At 42.8% G+C, this 23,342-nt stretch overlaps 2 protein-coding genes across 5 annotated transcripts in view; one reads left to right on the top strand and one right to left on the bottom strand.

Annotated features, from left to right (window-relative positions):
* The window catches only part of LOC120019642 (sorting nexin-14-like), a 28,985-nt gene extending 24,431 nt beyond the window's left edge, over nt 1–4,554 (top strand). For 3 of the 4 annotated variants that reach the window (XM_038963001.1, XM_038963004.1, XM_038963003.1), the window contains 6 exons: nt 187–310; nt 2,710–2,874; nt 3,151–3,246; nt 4,012–4,103; nt 4,203–4,259; nt 4,400–4,554. In XM_038963001.1, the coding sequence (XP_038818929.1) occupies nt 187–310; nt 2,710–2,874; nt 3,151–3,246; nt 4,012–4,103; nt 4,203–4,259; nt 4,400–4,444 (579 nt within the window). In that variant the 3' untranslated portion in view covers nt 4,445–4,554. The remainder of the gene's footprint in view (nt 1–186; nt 311–2,709; nt 2,875–3,150; nt 3,247–4,011; nt 4,104–4,202; nt 4,260–4,399) is intronic. The other variant, XM_038963002.1, reaches the window with a different exon arrangement.
* On the bottom strand, nt 2,530–22,744 carry nt5e (5'-nucleotidase, ecto (CD73)). The gene is made up of 9 exons (XM_038963010.1): nt 22,384–22,744; nt 14,504–14,726; nt 13,814–14,002; nt 12,621–12,818; nt 7,376–7,530; nt 7,175–7,283; nt 6,832–6,981; nt 6,417–6,617; nt 2,530–6,008 (listed from the first exon to the last, which is right to left on the bottom strand). Exons 1-9 carry the CDS (start codon nt 22,714–22,716, stop codon nt 5,842–5,844), a joined length of 1,725 nt encoding a protein of 574 aa, XP_038818938.1. The 5' UTR covers nt 22,717–22,744; the 3' UTR covers nt 2,530–5,841.
* Nucleotides 22,745–23,342: the final 598 nt, after the last annotated feature.

Here is a 23,342-nt window from a genome sequence, read left to right as displayed (position 1 = left end):
GAACATATTCCATGGAAATCTTGCATGTAAAATCTCAGATTTAAATGATCAAGTAAGTGTCAGACTGTTAGTTAGAAACTGATTTAACTGACTGGTTTGACTCACTCTGAGCTTACTTGAAAGACTGGGTTGTGTGTTTTGTAGTCTTTAATTTCTCGTGAATATAAAAGATTCCAATCTCCCTAGCTATTCACTGACCTGTACAAAAACAACGCTAACCTGCCTGAGGGCCTGGAGAAGAAACACAACCGGAACTGCTTTATGGAGGTGATCTCAGTGGAAGGGATGTATGACTACATGATGTTCATGGGTAAGTGACCAGGCACCAGGGAAGAAGTAGTCCCTTGTGACTGAACCATGATTTGAAATATGGTAGTCACACAAATAACACAAACATCTTGAGCATAATACGGCTGTCATTAGAAGTGAATCTAGTGAAAGAATATGGAGGGTTTTAGTATTGCCAGTGATGGCCACTACAGTACATGTAATGATATGAAGGTTGTAGGTAGGCTTGTGGCTGTAATTGAATAACCGTGTAACTGACGGTAATGAATGAAGTCCAACATGACAGTAAAATAAGTCTAAACATTTTATTTAGGCCTACATTCATTTTAGGATTTTTAAAATCTTTTAATGAACTTTATTTTCATGTTTATTTTGTATTTCACCTTTATTTAACCAGGTAGGCTAGTTGAGAACAAGTTCTCATTTGCAACTGCGACCTGGCCAAGATAAAGCATAGCAATTCGACACATACAACAACAGAGTTACACATGGAATAAACAAAACATACAGTCAATAATACAGTAGAAAAAAAGAAAACAGAAAGTCTGTATACAGTGAGTGCAAATGAGGTAGGATAAAAGAGGTAAGGCAATAAATAGGCCATGGTGGTGAAGTAATTACAATATATTAATTAAACACTGGAATGGTAGATGTGCATGAGATGAATGTGCAAGTAGAGATACTGGGGTGCAAAGGAGATGTAGATACACTTGACCTAATAGCGGGAGTGTTTACTATTGATTATAAGGAATTGTTTCTGTAACTTAGTATGTCTATTAAACGTTTTACATCTCCTATTTCCATCTGTCCTTTGATGCTACAGCAGCTAATCACTAGATGAGCAGGAGTGTACAGCATTATAGGCTATGACACTTCAGTAAAAAAATTGCTTGATTTGTGGACTTTCTTGTTATACATTGCACGTATTTGTTTGCTAGTAAATAAATAAATCGTGTCTTTTAAAAAAGGTTTGTGTTTGACTATTCATTAGTTATTCAACAGCAGTTGCCAAGATTAATCTGGCTCTGAGGCCTAGAATGCGCTAATGTTGTGCAAAAAAATGGACAATGCGCCAATCCTCTCCAACCTGGTATGATATAATAACAATCTTTATTTAATTTATAGACTAATCAACGCTGATCAGGCCCGGTCCTGGCTGATATGCCAACCTAAGCGAGACGACAAAAAAATTATGCCATCCTATCCCTGCAGAGTAGAATAGTAGCCTAAACTATACAGTTTTGCCCGCAATGCACTTTTATGAATGCCCATGTGGTAGCCAACCGTTTGTAAAACCGGCAATTTACTATTAATCCCTGTCATTTGGTTACATTAATTTCTGTTAATACATGTATTAATTACAGTAATTTCATTCTTGGAGTGGAAACGTTGTTTGCAGAGTTCACAACCTGCTACAGAATAAAGTTTTGGTTGATTTCATGCCATCGTTTACGTGCACCATGTGAGCAATGAGCATTTGTCTGGTTTCTCTGTCCTGTTAATGTTGACGGAGCGTGGGCGCCTGAGCACACATAGAAGTACCTAGCCTGCTTCTTGTAAATGTCAAATGTAGGAAAGTGCCCAGCTGGGCTTCTTAGTAATGTTTTTTTTACCTTCACCTTTCCAGTACTTTCCCCCCCAATGATAAATAGGCTATGTTGCGTGTATTTATTATTGCAATTGTTTTTGTTTTTTAAAAGATATAAAGAGGGGTGTGCGTGTGAGTTCGCTGATTCTCTCTATAGGCCTATATGCCCATTCAGAAAGTTTCCTCAAGTAGCCCATCTGAACTCTCTCTTTTAATAAAAATCAAATACTCCTGTCATGATTTAATCTTGTAAAAGGCCTATTTGCTTTGATTGATTTGACTTTCTGTAGCTTAGGCTACCTCATTTTTCTCATTACGGCATCCTCTCTCTGAAGAACATATGCCAATGCCATCTAATGACAGCAGCAGGGTTTGTGACGTAATGCGAATATTTCGGAAAAAGCGTGAGGAAACCCATCGGCTTTATTTGAATCGTTTTGTGCATCAAAATAGGATCTGTATATAAAAATAAATGGTATGCAGAAAAGCCAACACAAGGACAAAGTAGGCATATATTTATTTTGTCTCCATTAACGTTGTCAATACGAAAATGCGACACTCTCCAACCTGGCATTTCTTAATTTGGTGATTCATATTTATAAGTAACCTTAATAATAATAATGAAATGGAATGATGATAATAACAAAGTGTAATGGCTTTTTAAAATAGCTTTTATTAAGAACCATATTCATGCAAGCAAGTGTACAAACAGAATTGTGACCGTCACAGCGCTAGTTGTAGCCACCTATTGCCCAGCCATGATTCTTCTCATTGTGTTTGGTGCTGTGTTTGTGACAACTGCTCATGTAACGAAATGATTGTTTGACTGACAGGTCGAGTGGTGTTCCACATGCCAGACTGGTTGCACCACATCCTGTCAGGGGGACGGATCTTGTTCAAGAACACGCTGGAGGCCTACATGGATAACTACATCCAGCACAAACGGGACATAATCCTGCAGGAACACCATGTCGTCTCTCTCGTCACCATGCTCAGAGGTATGGTGAATGTGTGCGTTTTTCTTCAGTAATGTTTCCCCCTTTATAAACCTTTTGACTGTTTTTCTTCCCCAACCCCTCCTATTTCCTTCCTAAGGCTCCACCAAAGGGTTTTAGGGCAATACACACAATCACTTTAGATGTTGCTGTTCCACTTCAGTGCTTAGCCAATCTCACTATGTTGTTGTTGTGAATTCCTGTCCATTATGTTCTGGAATTGCCTTGCCTTGATCCACTTCTCCCAGACTCATGATGATGTTTTCTGCCCAATCTTAGATGCTGTGTTCTGTGAGACCAGTGAGGAACTCGCTACAGGAGACAAGCAGAGAAGAGCCAAGAAGGCATTCGAAGAGATGATGAATTATTTGCCAGGTTCGATCCAAGCTTTTAGCCTGGTCATGGCATGATATGACAAGGAGTTGGTATGATAGCAGAATCAGACTGGCACTCGCCGACGGTGTCTCAGGGGGAGTTGGGATATGCAAAAAACATTTCCAATTCACACATGCGTGAAATAAGAAAATATAAGCACCCACCAAATTGTTATTACATACAAACAGACTGGAACTCAGGCTACCAAGCATTGGCTGACAACTGATATGTTCTCTAGTATTCTTTTGCTGTATCCATCTGCTTCCAACTGTTGCACAGATCCAGTATGCACTCTCTACACAAGATATCTAGCTCTCAGCATGATGGATTCATGTCTTAACCACAGTTCATTAGCCACCGAGCAAGTTCTGTTTTATTACATTGTGTTGACAAATGACATCCAGACACAGAGAATAGTTTTCTCCAAGCCCAGATATTTTCCATTTCATCATATCAATAAGTCCCATTGCCTGTGCATATGCCCCTATGGGCCCTGGTCAAAAGTAGTGCACTATAAAGGGAATTGGATGCCATTTTGGGACACACTCCCTGATTTATCGGTTTCATTCTAATCTCTGGAAGCCTGGTCCTACTTTTGAAAGCATGTCCTGGCAGAAACGCTGCATGTTGAACAAGTGCAATGGCATCATCCATGGAAATAGTAATAATTTGATGGAATCACCTGCCAAAGGTATAGTTGAGTTTTTATGGATAAAGTGGGCCTCAGTTGTACTGTATTGATGTCTTTGTCTTTTCACCTCATAGACTTTGTGGAAAAGTGCATCGGACAGGAGGCCAAATACGAGGGCATCAGGCTTCTCTTTGACGGTTTTCAGCAGCCACTTCTTAACAAGCAGGTAAAGCTGAAAGCCAAACAAGGAGACAATTTTCTCTGCAGCCAAGGTCTCATGGTGCATTATCTGTTTTTTCTCTTGTTTCTGTCCTCTGCCCCTCAGATGACTTACGTTCTGATGGATATTGCTGTCGAAGAACTGTTTCCAGAGCTCGGCAAGGTAAATTCCTAAGAATCGGATACACAAGCCAACCATGTCTTTTCCAAACTATTTAGACACGCTTATTTATAAAGTAGGAAGGTACCAGGATGTAGTTTGTGTACCTTCCTGCGGATACCGTGACAATGTTGTCTATTCAGCAGGGACAGAGAGAGCCATCGGCCGATAGTAACCAGTGGATGTAGATAACAGCACGCTTCCCTTCCCTGGAACGAAAGTGCAGTGCAAATTCCAATGTCTCTGGGATCTTATCAACATTCCAATGTACAATAATAAAGTATATTTATTGATTTTACAGGGTGGTCATATTTTATCTGGCTTAAATAATTCCTTGCTGACTGCTGCACATAGGTCCATCTTGATGTGTCAATGTAAGAGGTCTTCCCTTCGTGAGATGATGGTTATCCAGACTGTATGTGTTTTGTATGGTAACTATGGTTTAATTTGTGTATTTTTACAGCAGAGATGGAGGCTGGAGCAATAAGCTGAGCTTAGACCTGTGGTTAGGGGCATGTTTAGTTTCTCACATCCAAGTCAGCTTCTCAGTTTTCTAAATTGAGGTTGTGTCCTAATACATTTCCATCTGCCCTCCCTTGGAATCTTGTTTCTCCCACTGTGGAAAGGAGATACTTTCCATGGTAATACCACGTGCATTCCCAGTCCACTGGTGCCAGCGGTGGGTGGAGATGAATGGCTGGCACCTGTAAAGCCTGTGGGAGCAAGTGTTCCTTTTCCTCAGAATACTACTCTGCCTTGAAACAGTTCTGATCAATGGTGAGAGCAGCAAAGCCACACCCCTCACTCAATTGAGTCACTTCATATTGTTTCCTTTTTGAAATGCTACATTAGATGGAATGAGGCATTGTACTTTTTTTTTTTATGAGCCAGTTCAAGATCAGAGATATCTGTCTAAATGTACTGCTATCAAGCTTATTTCAATATCACAACAAAGCCAAATATAAAACATTACATTTCACATAGGCTATTTACATGACCTCTTTGGTTCTCAATGTATTTCTCTAGAATTAACAGAGGGGGATTTGAAACAAGCTAACCAACTTTAGTAAAGTCCTAATCAGATTTTATAGCGTTCATGACCATAAAAAAGTCGCTAATTTGCCCTGTAAAGAATACTATAAATATTTACACAAGGTTGATCACCAACTCGTTTATCTCCTTTTGAGATACCTCTCTGGTCCCACAGAGCTTGTTGTTTGTATATCTTCTCCCATAAACTAATGCTGGTTAAGCAAGCATACTCTGCCCAGTGCACACATTAAAACAGGCAGTGGTCATCTGTTTCCATCTCTGCTGAAGTTTGCACTGTATGTGGTACTATTATATAAACAGAATTTCTGAGCAAGAGCGTGACAGCAGTTACTGTACATGAGACTTGACAAAGCAAAACCTGTAGAGGAGTCCAGTGTGTAATTTACATAGAAATTTCTAAGCAGCTTGTTAATGGATATTTCACCAATGTCCTTCAAATTTGTACTCTAGTTAGTCTAACTAGAGTTGAGCTCTTCCCTTGGATGCTGAGAAGAACACATCCAATGGCGAGCTAGCGTTGCAGGCAGGGATCTCATAGGCTCCTAGACAGAGCCATCACCAGCCCTATCAGGATTAACAGAGTTGTGTGTCCAGATCCTCCTGAATTTGAGTTGGAAATCTTGATACGTCCTTCTACAGCTGGATGCACCTTCTTCCTCTCAGTAATGTAGCTGGCCACCACCGAAATGTCCATGTCACCTGTAAGAGAAACTATCTTCAACCCCCATGAACCAGTTACCAGATAAGTTGTTGGTTAAGTAATAGTTGTGCAACCACAGTGCAACAGAAAATGCTCAAGGCGTTCCTGTTCATGTGAGTCTGCAGAAAGGCGCTCATCCCTAGAGATACATTATCTGCGTCCCAAAAGGCACCCTGGCCTATTCCTTATTTAGTGGACTACAGGGTTGGGGTCAATTACATTTCAGATTGCAGACAATTCAGGAAGTACGCTGAAATTCCAACTTCAATTCTCTCTTAATGCTTTGAGGAAAATGTAGAATTTGGTTTACTTTCTGAATTGACCCCAATCCTGGTGCACTATACAGGGAATTGGTTGTCTCCAATGGCACCCTTAGTGTTCTAATCTATTCAATTCTGTGAGCTCACCACTGTCGTGTTTTAGCTTCTCCTCTTTGATCATGGAGAATCCGTCTCCTCCTTCCACCAGGTAGGAGGGCAGGACCACCTTGTATAGTCTGCTGTCGTCCAGTGGCTCATAGACGGGCACCCGGCAGTTCGTACAGATCACACTGATACTCCTGGCACGTTCCCCTGGGGGCCTTGACATATCATACTCTACATGGAATCCTATTGAGATTATAGGAGTGAAATAAAGTCAGTCAAACACTTGTCCTCATTCCTCTCCATGTAGTTTGACTAAGAGGGAAAAGCAAAACAATAGTACATTCAATGTAGGTGCACAGGTTCTTGGGGCTAGATAGCTGGAGACAAGTACCGGATGTCAACTGGTTTAGGTCACATTATGACCCTCTTTACCAATGAAAATGAAACAGACTGATACCTGATACTTGAAGGAATTCCCCTGTGCTCCCTCCATATCTCCTGACAGAGTGCTCAAAAGCTTTCCTCAGAGTGGAGCCCTTCAGCTGCACCAGATCATAGGTGCCTCCAAACGGCAACACAGCAATCAGGTCTTCCATCGTGATGGAACCTAACAAAATAGATTTCACTCAGTTTCCACATTGAGGGAAAACCCCCAGAAATGGCAAACACACAAGGCTAGTTTCCTGGACAACAAAAAACACAGGCTCAATGGAGAATCTCCATTGAATTTTCTGCTATTGTCCAGGACTAAGCTTAATCTGTGTCCGGGAAACAGCCCCATAAAAAAGGCATACACTCACCATTTCGGCTGCGTTCATCTATGGATGACCGTATTGATCCCCCTTGGACGATGCAGGAGCTGACATGGTTCCACTGAAGCTCATCTGCATATTTAATGTTGTGGTGTACCTACAGCAAAATAACAGGATTTCATCAGTAGGCTACAGACTGACCGAAAAGGTACCAGGTTTGGGTAGCTGTCCTGGGTACTATTAACTCACCATAGCGTCGCAGATTAGGTTTCCCAAGTTGCACTCTCGGAACCTGCACTCTTCAAACGTTCCATTGAGATACACCAGGGTCTCCCCCACATACTGGGAGGAGTAATTTGCCAGGGCCTTTTTCCACTCGTTTACGTCAGCAAGAATACTGGGGTCTGACAAGAGGAAATCATATGCAGTTACTGGGTTGATTCAGTGCCTTTTGAGAAGTGTAACTTGATTTCACCTCAATTTAACATTCGGTCATGATGAACATTTTAAAATGACATGTTTTCCCCATCTCAAGAGGTTAAATAAAATGACTATTGTAAGTGCCAAATAAAGTGTTGATGATAAAGAAACTTGTGACACGGGGAATGGAAGCTTGTGTGCAACAGGGAGTGGCAATTGAATGCAAGCTTCACAAAACAGACAGATTTAAAACATTTCTAGCCTACGGGTACCCAGCTAGCAATGGAGAAAAAAACTAAAATAAATGTAAAAATTCAGCCCAAAACTAGACCTCTTCTGGGGGGCTGGAACTGATTGAGTCATCCCAGAATCGGGTGTTGCACTTGGCCCGGAATCAAAATGAATGACTGCCCAGAATCGGCCCAAGTACATCGGGCCATTTCCATCTACTGGAATTCAGTCAACTTTGCCGGCATCTTACCAGAATTCCCCCAGAAGCGGCCCGATGCAAATTTAAATGACTGTATACTAAATTACTATTATACATTTTATGCATACAAATTATACCCATCCACTCAAAAGAAAAAGTATGTCGGAAGAAACACCGTACACCTGGTGACCGTGTCAGCGTGCGTGCGCCTGACCCGCCACAGGAGTCGCTACAGCACGATGGGACAAGGACATCCCGGCCGGCCAAACCCTCCCCTAACTCGGACGACTCTGGGCCAATTGTGCGTTGCCTCATGGGTCTCCCGGTCGTGGCTGGCACGGGTATCGAACTAGCATCTGTGGCAACGCAGTTTGCACTGCGATGCAGTGTCTTAGACCGCTCCCCCACTCGGGAGGCTCCAGCCACAAAATTAATGCTTATCAATTGCCTTGCACAAAGTAATACTGCCGAAGGCAGCCCAGACTCAGGCCACATGACGTCGGCCGAGTCTGACTCTCACCCGGAATCGGCCCAGATCCACTGTGCTAGCTGGGTTACTAGGTTGATGTGTTATGCTTGACCCGCTCAGTTTTCCACCAGAAAATGGCCAAAAAGAGTAGAACTTGCTCACCTGCTTTTACTCTGATTTGACTATTCGATGTTCAATGGAATAGTTTCACCTTTTTAAAACGAGAGTTCAGTTCACCTTAAAATAAGGGACAGATGTAAATGAATCACTAATCACATTAAATAAATAATGATCTTCAGAAGTGACTGTCGAAGAATATAAATAACTAGGGCTTTACAATGATGGTGAAACTTGGAGACAGTGGATTAAAATCTTCCTAGAAGTGACAGGTTTGACAGATGCTGAATTTTGGCACTTTAGCAAGCCTTTATTCATATTAAAAATATTTATTGAATTCTCCATGTGTCTATATTAAAGTGCACGTCGTTTAACAGAACAGGCTTTTAAAATTCAATATTGGTGCACAATTTCTACTTTAATGTCAAAGGTATTTTATTAGGATCCCCATTAGCTGTTGCAAAAGTAGCAGCTACTCTTCCTGGGGTCCACACAAAACATAATACAGATTAGACAAGAACAGCTCATGGACAGAACTACATAAAAAAAAAGGCACATGTAGCCTACATATCAATGCATACACACAAACTATCTAGGTCAAATAAGGGAGAGGCGTTGGGCCGCGAGGTGTTGCTTTATCTTTTTTAAACCAGGTTTGATGTTTATTTGAGCAATATGAGATGGAAGGAAGTTCCATGCAATAAGGGCTCTATATAATACTGTACGTTTTCTTGAATTTGTTCTGGATTTGGGGACTATGAAAAGACCCCTTGTGGCATGTCTGGTGGGATAAGTGTGTGTCAGAGCTATGTGTAAATTGACTATGCAAACAATTTGGGATTTTCAACATGTTATAAGAAGAAGAGATGCAGTCAGTCTCTCCTCAACTCTTAGCCAAGAGAGAGACTGGCATGCATAGTATTAATATTAGCCCTCTGATTACAATTAAGAGCAACACATGCCACTCGGTTCTGGGCCAGCTGCATCTTAACTATGTCTTTCCTTGCAGCACTGGACAATCAAGATTAGACAAAACTGGAGCCTGCAGAACTTGCTTTTTGGAGTGTTGTGTCAAAAAAGCAGAGCATCTTTTTATTACGGCTAGGCCTCTCCCCATCTATGCAACCTTTGAATCTATATGTTTTGACCATGACAGTTTAAATTACTTGGCGTTACCTTGGATTGTAGTCTCCTCAACTTGCTCAACAGCCACACCATTCATTACCAGATTCAGCTGAGGTCTAGCACTTAAGGAATGATTTGTACCAAATACAATGCTCTTAGTTTTAGAGATGTTCAGGACCAGTTTATTCCTGGCCACCCATTCCAAAACAGATTGCAACTCCTGAGGGTTTCAGTGACTTCATTAGCTGTGGTTGCTGATGCATACACTGCTCAAAAAAATTAAGGGAACACTTGAACAACACAATGTAACTCCAAGTCAATCACACTTCTGTGAAATCAAACTGTCCACTTAGGAAGCAACACTGATTGACAATAAATTTCACATGCTGTTGTGCAAATGGAATAGACAAAAGGTGGACATTATAGGCAATTAGCAAGACACACCCAATAAAGGAATGGTTCTGCAGGTGGTGACCACAGACCACTTCTCAGTTCCTATGCTTCCTGGCTGATGTTTTGGTCACTTTTGAATGCTGGCGGTGCTCTCACTCTAGTGGTAGCATGAGACGGAGTCTACAACCCACACAAGTGGCTCAGGTAGTGCAGTTCATCCAGGATGGCACATCAATGCGAGCTGTGGCAAAAAGGTTTGCTGTGTCTGTCAGCGTAGTGTCCAGAGCATGGAGGCGCTACCAGGAGACAGGCCAGTACATCAGGAGACGTGGAGGAGGCCGTAGGAGGGCAACAACCCAGCAGCAGGACCGCTACCTCCGCCTTTGTGCAAGGAGGTGCACTGCCAGAGCCCTGCAAAATGACCTCCAGCAGGCCACAAATGTGCATGTGTCTGCTCAAACGGTCAGAAACAGACTCCATGAGGGTGGTATGAGGGCCCGACGTCCACAGGTGGGGGTTGTGCTTACAGCCCAACACCGTGCAGGACGTTTGGCATTTGCCAGAGAACACCAAGATTGGCAAATTCGCCACTGGCGCCCTGTGCTCTTCACAGATGAAAGCAGGTTCACACTGAGCACATGAGCACATGTGACAGACGTGACAGAGTCTGGAGACGCCGTGGAGAACGTTCTGCTGCCTGCAACATCATCCAGCATGACCGGTTTGGCGGTGGGTCAGTCATGGTGTGGGGTGGCATTTCTTTGTGGGGCCGCACAGCCCTCCATGTGCTCGCCAGAGGTAGCCTGACTGCCATTAGGTACCGAGATGAGATCCTCAGACCCCTTGTGAGACCATATGCTGACACATGCACATTCACATTTGCAACATCAGCCAGGAAGCATAGGAACTGAGAAGTGGTCTGTGGTCACCACCTGCAGAACCATTCCTTTATTGGGGGTGTCTTGCTAATTGCCTATAATTTCCACCTTTTGTGTATTCCATTTGCACAACAGCATGTTAAATTTATTGTCAATCAGTGTTGCTTCCTAAGTGGACAGTTTGATTTCACAGAAGTGTGATTGACTTGGAGTTACATTGTGTTGTTTAAGTGTTCCCTTTATTTTTTTGAGCAGTGTATATGGTTGAATCATCAGCATACACGGACACACATGCTTTGTTTAATGCCAGGTCATTGGTAAAAATAGAAAAGCGTAGAGGGTCTAGAGAGCTGCCCTGCGGTACACCACACTTTACATGCTTGACATTAGAGACGCTTCCATTAAAGAAAACCCTTTGAGTTCTATTAGAAAGATTGCCATATCGTGGATTCAGAGCGGAGGTTGAAAAGCCAAAGCACTTAAGTTCTCAACAACAGGTTATGGTCAATAATATCAAAGGCTGCACTGAAATCTAACAGTACAGCTCCCAATCTTCTTAGCAATTTCTTTCAATCAGTAATTTGTGTCAGTGCAGTACATGTGGAGTGCTCTTCTCTATAAGCATGCTGAAAGTCTGTTAATTTGTTTACAGAGAAATAGCATTGTATTTGGTCAAACACCATTTTTCCCAACAGTTTTCTAAGAGCTGGCAGCAAGCTTATTGGTCTGCTGTTAGAACCAGTCAAGGCCGTTTTACCACTCTTGGGTTTGCGGAATTACTTTGAATTCCCTCCAGGCTTGAGGACAAAGACTTTCCACTAGGCTCAGATTAAAGATATGACAGATAGGAGTGGCTATAGAGTCAGCTACCATCCTTCGTAGCTTTCCATCTAAGTTGTCAATGCCAGGAGGTTTGTCATTATTGATTGTTAATAATTTGTCAACCTCTCCCACACAATTCAAACTTGCACTGCTTTTCTTCCATTTGTTTTTTTATACATGAATATAATTGCTCACTGTTTGTCATGGGCTTTTCCTGCCTAAGTTTGCCCACTTTGCCAATGAAATAATCATTAAAATAATTGGCAACATCAAATGGTTTTGTGATGAATAAGCCATCTGATTCGATGGAAGATGGAATTGAATTTGTCTTTCGGCCCATAATTTCATTTAAAGTACTCAAGTTTTTTTCCATTCCAGTCTTCACGTTAAAGTTCTAATAAATAGCAGATTGGTAACAGTGAACTCATGCTTAAGACACAGTGAAACGCATTCTCATTGAATTAGTAAATATAAGCCTGAAGTAGAAGGTCAACGATGGTATGTGTCCACAGTAATGTTCAGTAGTGTTCTCCACCAGACATTCAAATGATTACAAACAAAACATAGGACAGTATCACCATGCTATACAGAGTCAAGAAAACCAAACTTGTTATTTTCACACTTACGTCACAAGTGATATAAATAACAGCAGCACTGTTGATGCAATCGGAAGTCCATTTCACTGTGTAGGTCTGAAATGGCAACCCTATTTCCTATACTACTTTTGATAAGGGCCTATAGGGCTCTGTTCAAAAGTAGTGGACTGTAGAGAATAGGGTGCCATTTTAGACACACTTACTGGCAACTTCACCTCATGTTACTCAGTAGTACTGTACTCACCCTCTGGTACAGAGCTGTCCAGCAGGATGGGGTTGCCTGTGGACTGGACCACATTGCCAGCCTCATCAAATGTCACCTTGAGGTAACCCAGATATTTCCCAAAAGCAAAGGCCTGCACCACAGGGACGTCCCGCCCATCCTCTGATTTCACCATGACGGGGTAAGGACCTGCCGGAACCTCAGAGGAAGGTTTCTCTCCTATCGAAACAGTGAATGTAAACAATGGAATTAATGAATGTTTTCTATATCAATCATCAGTTGCATTGTAATCATGCTTAAGAAAACAGCCTAGCAATTAAACAACGCCTAAATAACTGTATGAATGCATTAAGATAGACTGGGTTTCAATCAGCTGCTGTATAATGGAATGACTCCAGGCCATAGACTTCTTTGATTCTTATGTTCTTACTTTCCCACCACATCAGCCTGAACTACACTTATTTACAGCCGGAATTACTGAACACAGGGCTTACTGTTTGTGGTTTAGTGAACTCTTCTAAAGTTTAGGCCTCACATCAAAGGGAATCCTTATAGTCATCACAGAGTCCTCTCTTTAAAATAAAATAAAAACAGCATAGCATAGGTACTGAACTTGCAAGCATGGGAACCAGCCAGTACACTGATTCTAACCAATATGAATCATGGCTGCGGTTGTGGAAAAAGCTCAGCACAGCACAAGCTAACTGGGGCTACATCCCAAAATGCACCCTAATCTCTTTGTAGGGAGTGCCATTTGGGACGCACACAAAACAAAAGGCCAGGATCGGCATCAGGTAAGACAGGTGGCAGATACTCATTGTTCCAGCTTTTTGATATTGCACTAATTAAGGATGTGGATGGCCTCAAATCACAGACCAAGAGCTGCTGAGGCATAAAGTAATATACTGCCTGTGTGGCAAAAACAGCATGGTGTGGTTGTTGGTTGAGCTATTAGTAAGCCTTTTTCCTTCAGGACTGAAGGCAGAATTTATGTGCTTTGGTTGGACACATGCATGTTCAGTTCGGGAATCAACTGTAGGTTCCACAAAAACCTATGACAGTTAAAAAGATGGTGTTCGTTCGGATGAAATACAATCTCTCCTATGATTGTAACCTCGTCCCCAAGCCCAGAGACAGCCCTGGCTGGCAGATGAAATTACTATGATTGTAGATATTAAACAAAAGTAGTCTGTGGTAAACAATGCATACCGTACCTGTGTACAGAAATGTGTTGCTGTGTCCTCCAATGACCACATCCACACCCTTCACCCTTCTGGCTATTTCTTTGTCCGTAACGAAGCCAGAGTGACCGAGGGCGATGATCTTGTTGACCCCCAGGGTGATGAGTTTGTCGACCTGGGGCTGAAGGGCATCAATCTCATCCTCAAACACTAAGTTAGGTCCTGCAGCAGAATGGAACAAAAATACATTTTATATCAGGGAAATTATTCAAATGTATCTGGGGCAGCGTTTCCCAAACTCGGTCCTCAGGACCCCAAGTGGTGCACGTTTTGTTTTTTTGCCCTAACACTACACAGCTGATTCAAATGATCAAAGCTTGGCGATTAGTTCATTATTTGAATCAGCTGTGTAGTGCTAGGGCAAAAAACAAAACGTGCACCGCTTGCGGTCCCGACGACCGAGTTTGAGACACCCTGATCTAGAGGAAGGCATTATTAAAATCATAGTGTAAATATTGGGAACAAACACGAAGCAACCGGGACAGAGCGATCAATATGGATTATTGTGACGAGAGTAGGAGGAGAGGAGCGAATGCATGAATATGAAGCTGAATAGAGGGAGAATAAAAGGAAGATACATTAAGAGAGGGGGGGGGGGGGGGGGGGATGTAGAGAAGCTAAAACTTCAAGCAAAACCTTAATCAAGTCAAAACATAATTGTACCCGTTTGTGACAGGGCAGGTGTTTCCTTTGAAGTGTATCCAACCACGCCCACTTTCTGAGAGCCGACATCAAATATCTTATATGGGAAATAAAGACCGCTGATGTGTGGCGAAAGTGTGTCATCTGCTTTGATGTTAGCACTGAGGACTGTGCACTTCACCTCCTGGAGAAATGGCTTGATAAGTCCCTCCACGTTATTGTCAAACTCGTGATTCCCCAGAGCCTATAAAGTTACAAACAAAGGCAAAGGTCAACCACAACATTTCCCGATTAACAACAATGTTCAACCAACCATACTGTTCTGGTGTTGTTGTGCTGCCAAGTCCATTTTAGATGAGTTTATCTAATGTTTTTCTTCATCTAATTGCTACGTAAGTGCATGTCCACCAACAACTGATGGAAAGAAAAAAAAATCTGTTTTATACCTGACTAATTAGCGTCCTCCTGGGGAAGGCTTCCTGACCATATTATGAATATGGCTTCAATTATTCCCAGCCAGTGTCACACTGAGAATTGAAGACCTTTGTCTGGACTAGTCTTGTCCACTACATTGACACCTTGCTCCAGGCTACTTGTCCCTTGTACGTCACAGATTAATACACCGCGGAGTACCCTATCCCTAAAGACGCTACGGAAAATATATCTCTATACACCAAGGTGCATCCCAAATGGCACCCTGTTCTTATTCTCTTTACAGTGTACTACTTTTAACAAAAAGGGCCCTGGTCAAACATAGTGCACTCTATAGGGCAGGGTACTCAACTCTTACCCTATGGAGGTCCAGAGCCTGCTGGTTTTCTGTTCTACCTGATAATTAAATCAAATCAAACTTTGTCACATGCGCCGAATACAACAAGTGTAGACCTTACCGTGAAATGCCTACTTACAAGCCCTTAATCAACAGTGCAGTTCAAGAAGAGTTAAGAAAATATTTACCAAATAAACTAAAGTAAAAAATAAATGTAAAAAAAGTAACAATAAAATAACAATAACAAGGCTATATAGGGGGTACTGTAACCAAGACAGTGTGCTGGGGTGCAGGTTAGTTGAGGTAATTTGTACATGTAGATAGGGGTGAAATTACTGTGCATAGATAATAAACTTTGAGTAGCAGCGGTGTACAAAACAAATGGGGGGGGGGGTCAATGTACATAGTTTGGTGGCCATTTGATTAATTGTTCAGCAGTTTTATGGCTTGGGGTTAGAAGCTGTTAAGGAGCCTTTTGGTCCTAGACTTGGCGCTCCGGTACCACTTGACGTGCAGTATCAGAGAAAACAGTCTATGACGTGGGTGACTGGAGTCTCTGATCATTTTATGGGCTTTCCTCTGACACCACCTATTATATAGGTCTTGGGTGGCAGGAAGCTTGGCCCCAGTGATGTACTGGGCCGTACGCACTACCCTCTGTAGCGCCTTACGGTCAGATGCCGAGCAGTTGTCATTCCAGGCGGTGATGCAACCGGTCAGGATGCTCTCGATGGTGCAGCTGTAGACAGACCTATATCTATCCTACCCTGCCTTTCTAAGGTCTTCGAGAGCTAAGTCAACAAACAAATTACTGACCATTTCGAATCCCACCGCACCTTCTCCGCTATGCAATCTGGTTTCAGTGCTGGTCATGGGTGCACCTCAAGGTCCTAAACGATATCTTAACCGCCATCGATAAGAAACAATACTGTGCAGCCGTATTCATTGACCTGGCCAAGGCTTTCGACTCTGTCAATCACCACATCCTCATCGGCAGACTCAACAGCCTTGGTTTCTCAAATGATTGCCTCGCCTGGTTCACCAAGTACTTCTCTGATAGAGTTCAGTGTGTCAAATTGGAGGGCCTGTTGTCCGGGCCTCTAGCAGTCTCTATGGGGGTGCCACAGGGTTCAAATCTTGGTCTGACTCTCTTCTCTGTATACATCAATGATGTCGCTCTTGCTGCTGGTGAGTCTCTGATCCACCTCTACGCAGACGACACCATTCTGTATACTTCTGACCCTTCTTTGGACACTGTGTTAACAACCCTCCAGACGAGCTTCAATGCCATACAACTCTCCTTCTGTGGCCTCCAACTGCTCTTAAATACAAGTAAAACTAAATGCATGCTCTTCAACCGATCGCTGCCTGCACCTGCCCGCCCGTCCAGCATCACTACTCTGGACGGTTCTGACTTAGAATATGTGGACAACTACAAATACCTAGGTGTCTGATTAGACTGTAAACTCTCCTTCCAGACTCAAATCAAACATCTCCAATCCAAAGTTAAATCTAGAATTGGCTTCCTATTTCGCAACAAAGCATCCTTCAGTCATGCTGCCAAACATACCCTCATAAAACTGACCATCCTACCGATCCTCGACTTCGGCGATGTCATTTACAAAATAGCCTCCAATACCCTACTCAATAAATTGGATGCAGTCTATCACAGTGCCATCTGTTTTGTCACCAAAGCCCCATATACTACCCACCACTGCGACCTGTACGCTCTCGTTGGCTGGCCCTCGCTTCATACTCGTCGCCAAACCCACTGGCTCCAGGTCATCTACAAGACCCTGCTAGGTAGAGTCCCCCCTTATCTCAGCTCGCTGGTCACCATAGCAGCACCCACGTGCAGCACGCGCTCCAGCAGGAATATCTCTCTGGTCACCCCCAAAGCCAATTCCTCGTTTGGCCGCCTCTCCTTCCAGTTCTCTGCTGCCAATGACTGGAACGAACTACAAAAATCTCTGAAACTGGAAACACTTATCTCCCTCACTAGCTTTAAGCACCAGCTGTCAGAGCAGCTCACAGATTACTGCACCTGTACATAGCCCATCTATAATTTAGCCCAAACAACTACCTCTTCCCCTACTGTATTTATTTATTTAGCTCCTTTGCACCCCATTATTTATATTTCTACTTTGCACATTCTTCCACTGCAAATCTACCATTCCAGTGTTTTACTTGCTATATTGTATTTACTTAGCCACCATGGTCTATTTTTGCCTTTACCTTCCTTATCTCACCTCATTTGCTCACATTGTATATAGACTTATTTTTCTACTGTATTATTGACTGTATGTTTGTTTTACTCCATGTGTAACTCTGTGTTGTTGTATGTGTCGAACTGCTTTGCTTTATCTTGGCCAGGTTGCAATTGTAAATGAGAACTTGTTCTCCACTTGCCTACCTGGTTAAATAAAGGCAATTCTTTTTTTTTTTTAAGTTACCAGTGGCTGAAAACACAATCAGAGGGATGAATGAGTGACGAATTTCCAGCCAAGAGTGGTCCATTTAAAAATAATTTCTTCCTTCCTCCCTCGCCCCTTGCGAGCGGTGTATACTCGTCAAACGTCATGAAACGTCATCAGAAGTAAGTGTCCACTTAATTTGAGGGCTGAGGGGATAGGGGGTGTCTTTTAAATGTTTGGAACGCAACCTAGGTTTTTACTCCAACCCTAATTAAGCACACCTGATTCTAATAATTAGCTGGTTGATAAACTCAACTGGGGTTAGAGCAAAAAACCTACAGGAGGGAAGCTCTGGGTTGGGAATCCCTGACTATATAAACTCAGCAAAAAAAGAAATGTCCTCTCACTGTCAACTGTGTTAATTTTCAGCAAACTTAACATGTGTAAATATTTGTATGAACATAACAAGATTCAACAACTGAGACATAAACTGAACAAGTTCCACAGACATGTGACTAACAGAAATGGAATAATGTGTCCCTGAACAGGGGGGGGGTCAAAAGTAACAGTCAGTATCTGGTGTGGCCACCAGCTGCATTAAGTACTGCAGTGCATCTCCTCCTTGTTGACTGCACCAGATTTGGCAGTTCTTGCTGTGAGATGTTACCCCACTCTTCCACCAAGGCACCTGCAAGTTCCAGGACATTACTGGGGGGAATGGCCCTAGCCCTCACCCTCCGATCCAACAGGCCTCAGACGTGCTCAATGGGATTGAGATCCGGGCTCTTCGCTGGCCATGGCAGAATACTGACATTCCTGTCTTGCAGGAAATCACGCACAGAACGAGCAGTATGGCTGGTGGCATTGTCATGCTGGAGGGTCATGTCAGGATGAGCCTGCAGGAAGGGTACCACGTGAGGGAGGAGGATGTCTTCCCTGTAACGCACAGCGTTGAGATTGCCTTCAATGACAAGTTCAGTCCGATGATGCTGTGACACACCGCCCCAGACCATGACAGACCCTCCACCTCCAAATCGATCCCGCTCCAGAGTACAGGCCTCGGTGTAACGCTCATTCAGACAAAACCGTGACTCGTCAGTGAAGAGCACTTCCTGTCTGGTCCATCGATGGTGGGTTTGTGCCCATAGGCGACGTTGTTGGGGGTGAGGACCTGCCTTACAACAGGCCTACAATCCATGAGTCCAGCCTCTCTCAGCATATTGCGGAAAGTCTGATAACTGATGGAGGGATTGTGCGTTCCTGGTGTAACTCGGGCAGTTGTTGTTGCCATCCTGTACCTGTCCCGCAGGTGTGATGTTTGGATGTACCAATCCTGTGCAGGTGTTGTTACACGTGGTCTGCCACTGCGAGGACGATGTCCGTCCTGTCTCCCTGTTGCGCTGTCTTAGGCGTCTCACAGTACGGACATTGCAATTTATTGCCCTGGCCACATCTGCAGTCCTCATGCCTCCTTACAGCATGCCTAAGGCACGTTTACGCAGATGAGCAGGGACCCTGGGCATCTTTATTTTGGTGTTTTTCAGAGTTAGTAGAAAGGCCTCTTTAGTGTCCTAAGTTTTCATAACTGTGATCTTAATTGCCTACCGTCTGTAAGCTGTTAGTGTCTTAACGACCGTTCCACAGGTGCATGTTCATTAATTGTTTATGGTTCGTTGAACAAGCATGGGAAACAGTGTTTAAACCCTTTACAATGAAGATCTGCGAAGTTATTTGGATTTTTAAGAATTATCTTTAAAAGACACGGTCCTGAAAAAGATACGTTTCTTTATTTGCTGAGTTTAGAAATAATGATGCTCAAATTTAAAATCATGACAAAAAGGTCCAATGTAGCTGTTTTTATGTCATTATTAAATCATTTCTGGGTAAAAATGAAGTACCTTACAGTGATTGTTTTCAATTAAAATGGTCTTCTTAGCAAAGGGCAATTTCTCAAGCAAGAATTTTGCTCGGACTGTGGCAGTGGTCTGAGTGGGGAGGGAAAAACTGAAAATTAGCTTTTATTGGTAGGGGTTTATAACTCTTTTTTATTGGTTTATTAACTGAGTTACCGCATGGTGATGTCACAATGGATGGCCAAAACTCCATCCCACCAAAACTGCCAGACATTTCAGGCAGCCTTTTCAAACAGCTCTTACACTGAAAGGGGATTACCATCATTTTCACAATATTATTCCAACCTCATGCAGAGCAAGGGGAACCACTACTTCAAGGTCTCAAAGAGAGTGACATAACCGATTGAAACGCTATTAGCGCGCACCACCGCTAACTAGCTAGCCATTTCACATCCGTTACACTCACCCCCCTTTCAACCTCCTCCTTTTCCGCAGCAACCAGTGATCCGGGTCAACAGCATCAATGTAACAGTTTAGGGACCAGGGACCCTCTGCACATATCAACAACAGTCACCCACGAAGCATCGTTACCCATCGCTCCACAAAGGCCGCGGCCCTTGCCGAGTAAGGGGAACCACTACTTCAAGGTCTCAAAGCGAGTGACGTAACCAATTGAAACGCTATTAGCGCGCACCACCGCTACTAGCTAGCCATTTCACATCCGTTACACTTAGCCATAGCATATTGGCCATATACCACATATTGTATATGGGCCATATATTGCTTAAATATAGTGTAACGACCATGGGTTTATAAGCGCGGAAATCGACTCTGCCGTTTGAGCATGCTTTTGCGGCACAGTTGATAGCGCGCCGGACTTCGGGCTAGAAGGTCGAGGGTTCGAGACCTGCTCCCTGCCTGTTTCATTACAATATCATAAGGATGTGGTACTGGTAATGTTGAGAACCCTGACTGACATAGGTATGTGGAGCCAAACAGGACCAGAACATCTAACGTTAGTGCTTTCTCAGTTAGGCAGGAGACAGCTTCCTGCTGTAGATGAACAACCCAGAACTGTGTGTTTGCCTCAAAAAGTATCTTGCTTCAATCAGTTTATTCCAGTTCAGAATAAAAATGACTTGTATTTTGACAACAACGGTTCCAACCTAGACTTGTTTCCAACAATCATTTCTACAGTAAGATGTACAGTAGGCCTGATCATTTTTCATCTGTACTGTTACTTAGGGTTGAACTATCAGTAGCTAGCTAACTTGCTTTGCATAACGTTAGCTATTAGCTGTGTAAAAGGCCAGGGGATTGTTTGAAAGAGAAACTCACAAATACCACTGAGTTAGTATTCCCTTATTTATGCTTATCATCACCTTTTATAAAATTAAGTTACTAAAGACTTCCCCGCACAAATCACATTGAGGGAGCTCCTCGTTAATTCTCAAAGTGTGTATGAAAGAGAGGAACTCATCGGTGTATTGGCTTTTCGTGACGATTGAGCTCAGTCAGAACTTGTTGCTAGCATGAGTCCATTTGGCGAGTGGGAATGACAAGTCAGTGGCTGACAGCGCATCACCTGCTGTTAAACGACAGCGCTGCAGCTTGTGTCACCGAGTGAGCGTCAAGAAAACTCCAGAAAAAGATCTGGTAAACCGCGAAGCACACCGGCAGCTGCCAAACTGAGCAGAGACCGCTGCTAAGCAGTGAGCGCACTGAACAGAGACCGCAGTTGCACTTGGCCAAATCAATTCACTAAATAATTATACATTTACTCTGACACGTCGCGACCCATACTTTAAGAAAGGCTGTGTTGGAGATTTTTCCAATCGTTGTTGAGATCTGATATTCTGCATAGTGCAAGAGGAGAGGTAGGCCAGACAATATCATAGGCCTATCATATCACATTTCTCAAATCCTTTCGGCTAAATTCAGGCAACGCTTGGAGAGGACAGTTAGACCTAACAATAATACTTACACAACGCGTGCTTGTGACGAAGAGCTACCAAGTAAGTAACTGAAAGATAGTGTATAAGGTAATTTCTTCAAACTTGTGAGGGTAGCATATTCTCCGCTACTTCACTCAATCCCGTTTTAAAAAGGATAATTTCCTAACTGTTTTACATTCCCTTACACCAACCAGAAAATGTTTCCTTGGACACATATTTCCAGATTTTCATAAACCAGCTACACATGTGGTCAAGATTCTGCGTCGCCAAATTTTGCCCGACGTATTTGAGTAGGCTTGTCTTGGTGCGCTTCAATTAGCTCGTTCAATACAGCTGAGCAGGGGTAGCGTCGCACCGCCACTTCTCACAACAGTGGTCCTTTAGTAAAGTTTGATCAAAGCTGAATCAATGTCTTGGAAGATCATAATGATTCATTAGTATTCTACATATCGGATACAAACATCACAGCGTAGTATAACGTTACTGTTACACCAAAAACACCACCTCATTTGTTATGAGATTTTAGGATGGTTAGCTAGATAGCTGAATAGTAAAACAAATATTTATATAATAATATATATGGCCAAAACATAACAGCGCGCGTCACTAAGCAGAATGTGCTTTTATTTAAACAAAATACTGGACGTTTAAAACCATCTGCTCTAATTTGCTCACAAATTCTAAATTCAGATATTCCCATGAGGGTAAAACGTTTAGAATTATCATTCACGATTGACAGTGATGATGGCCTATTTTGAAATAGTGATAGTGTCCGGAGAATGTCGTGCCAAATCATCCTGTTGTCACGCATTTGGGTATTTTAAATGTGGTCACCCAGAGAGCACCCTCCGTTATGAAATGATACAGTCGCCCACATTAATATTCTACTGGAATGATGTAAACTGCTTACCATCGCATCGTAGCCAAGTTTATTCATAAAATAAGCAGCCTCGGCTCCCTTATATACATTAAACCAAACGGTTCCCTGAAATTGGTCGCCTGCATCCAGCAGCATCACGTTCTTCTCCCGGCTCCGGATCTCCTGTATTTTCGTAAACCTCCTTGCCACACCAGCAAAACACGGAGGCTTGGTGCATTTGCCGTAACTGTTGCTCGTTTCCTCAACCCTTGCGTGGACGTCGTTGGTATGAAGCAGGGTGAGTTCCCACGCTTCCACAGTAGAAACATGACTACAGATGCAGAGGTAGAATAGAAGACCCTTCATAGACTCACTCACTCCCATCCTGTCGTTGACAGCGCACTGTATTAGAACACAGAAGTTCACCCGTACATTGACTGCACCAGAAGGCGTGGACACAAGAAGGGGTGTTCTTCTCCAATCGTAGCATATAAATTACATGGCTTGGGTTGGTTTATGTGTTTACAGTGTCCAGTAACTTGACAAGGAATGCCCACACGCAATTCAATATTACTTTCAACCTAATAAATAAAAGGCGTACAGCCATGCACAAACACAGCAAAGTGATACAGCCCACTCAACCATCGCATTGAACAGGTACAACTCTGGGTGATGACATCATCAAATGGGAAAGGTCAAGGCCAATGCCAATAATAACCATGAACACATGAATAGTAATCATACTATATTGCAGGTAAGTACAATAACATATTCAATGTAATTATTTATATAATGTCCACACTATAACACTTCTCCCGCCTTAATTTCAATCCCCCTGTGAGAAAAGAACATATGATTAACAAGTGAACCACATCAGTGTTTTCTTTTCAACATTTTAGAACTTCTGCTAGTGTTACTGTAAATGGAAATAAACAAAAATTGACAGTCCTTATTTATTTTCAACCAAGTCTGCTGTTCCAAACAAACACTAACACCACAAGCCTCGTCGT

This window comes from Salvelinus namaycush, chromosome 24 (genome assembly GCF_016432855.1).
Source record: "Salvelinus namaycush isolate Seneca chromosome 24, SaNama_1.0, whole genome shotgun sequence".
Taxonomy (NCBI): Eukaryota; Metazoa; Chordata; class Actinopteri; order Salmoniformes; family Salmonidae; genus Salvelinus; species Salvelinus namaycush.
The sequence above is the reverse complement of the archived record's forward strand: the minus strand, read 5'-3'. Positions and strand labels throughout refer to the sequence as shown.

Excerpts from the sequence above, each read along its gene's own strand:
- nt5e (XM_038963010.1), bottom strand. The coding sequence starts at position 22,716 with ATGGGAGTGAGTGAGTCTATGAAGGGTCTTCTATTCTACCTCTGCATC. Across the intron at positions 14,727-22,383 it reads AACTTGGCTACGATGCGATG|GCTCTGGGGAATCACGAGTT; the intron begins GTAAGCAGTTTA and ends GTAACTTTATAG. Across the intron at positions 6,009-6,416 it reads GAAGCTAAAACACGACAGTG|GTGACATGGACATTTCGGTG; the intron begins GTGAGCTCACAG and ends TTTCTCTTACAG.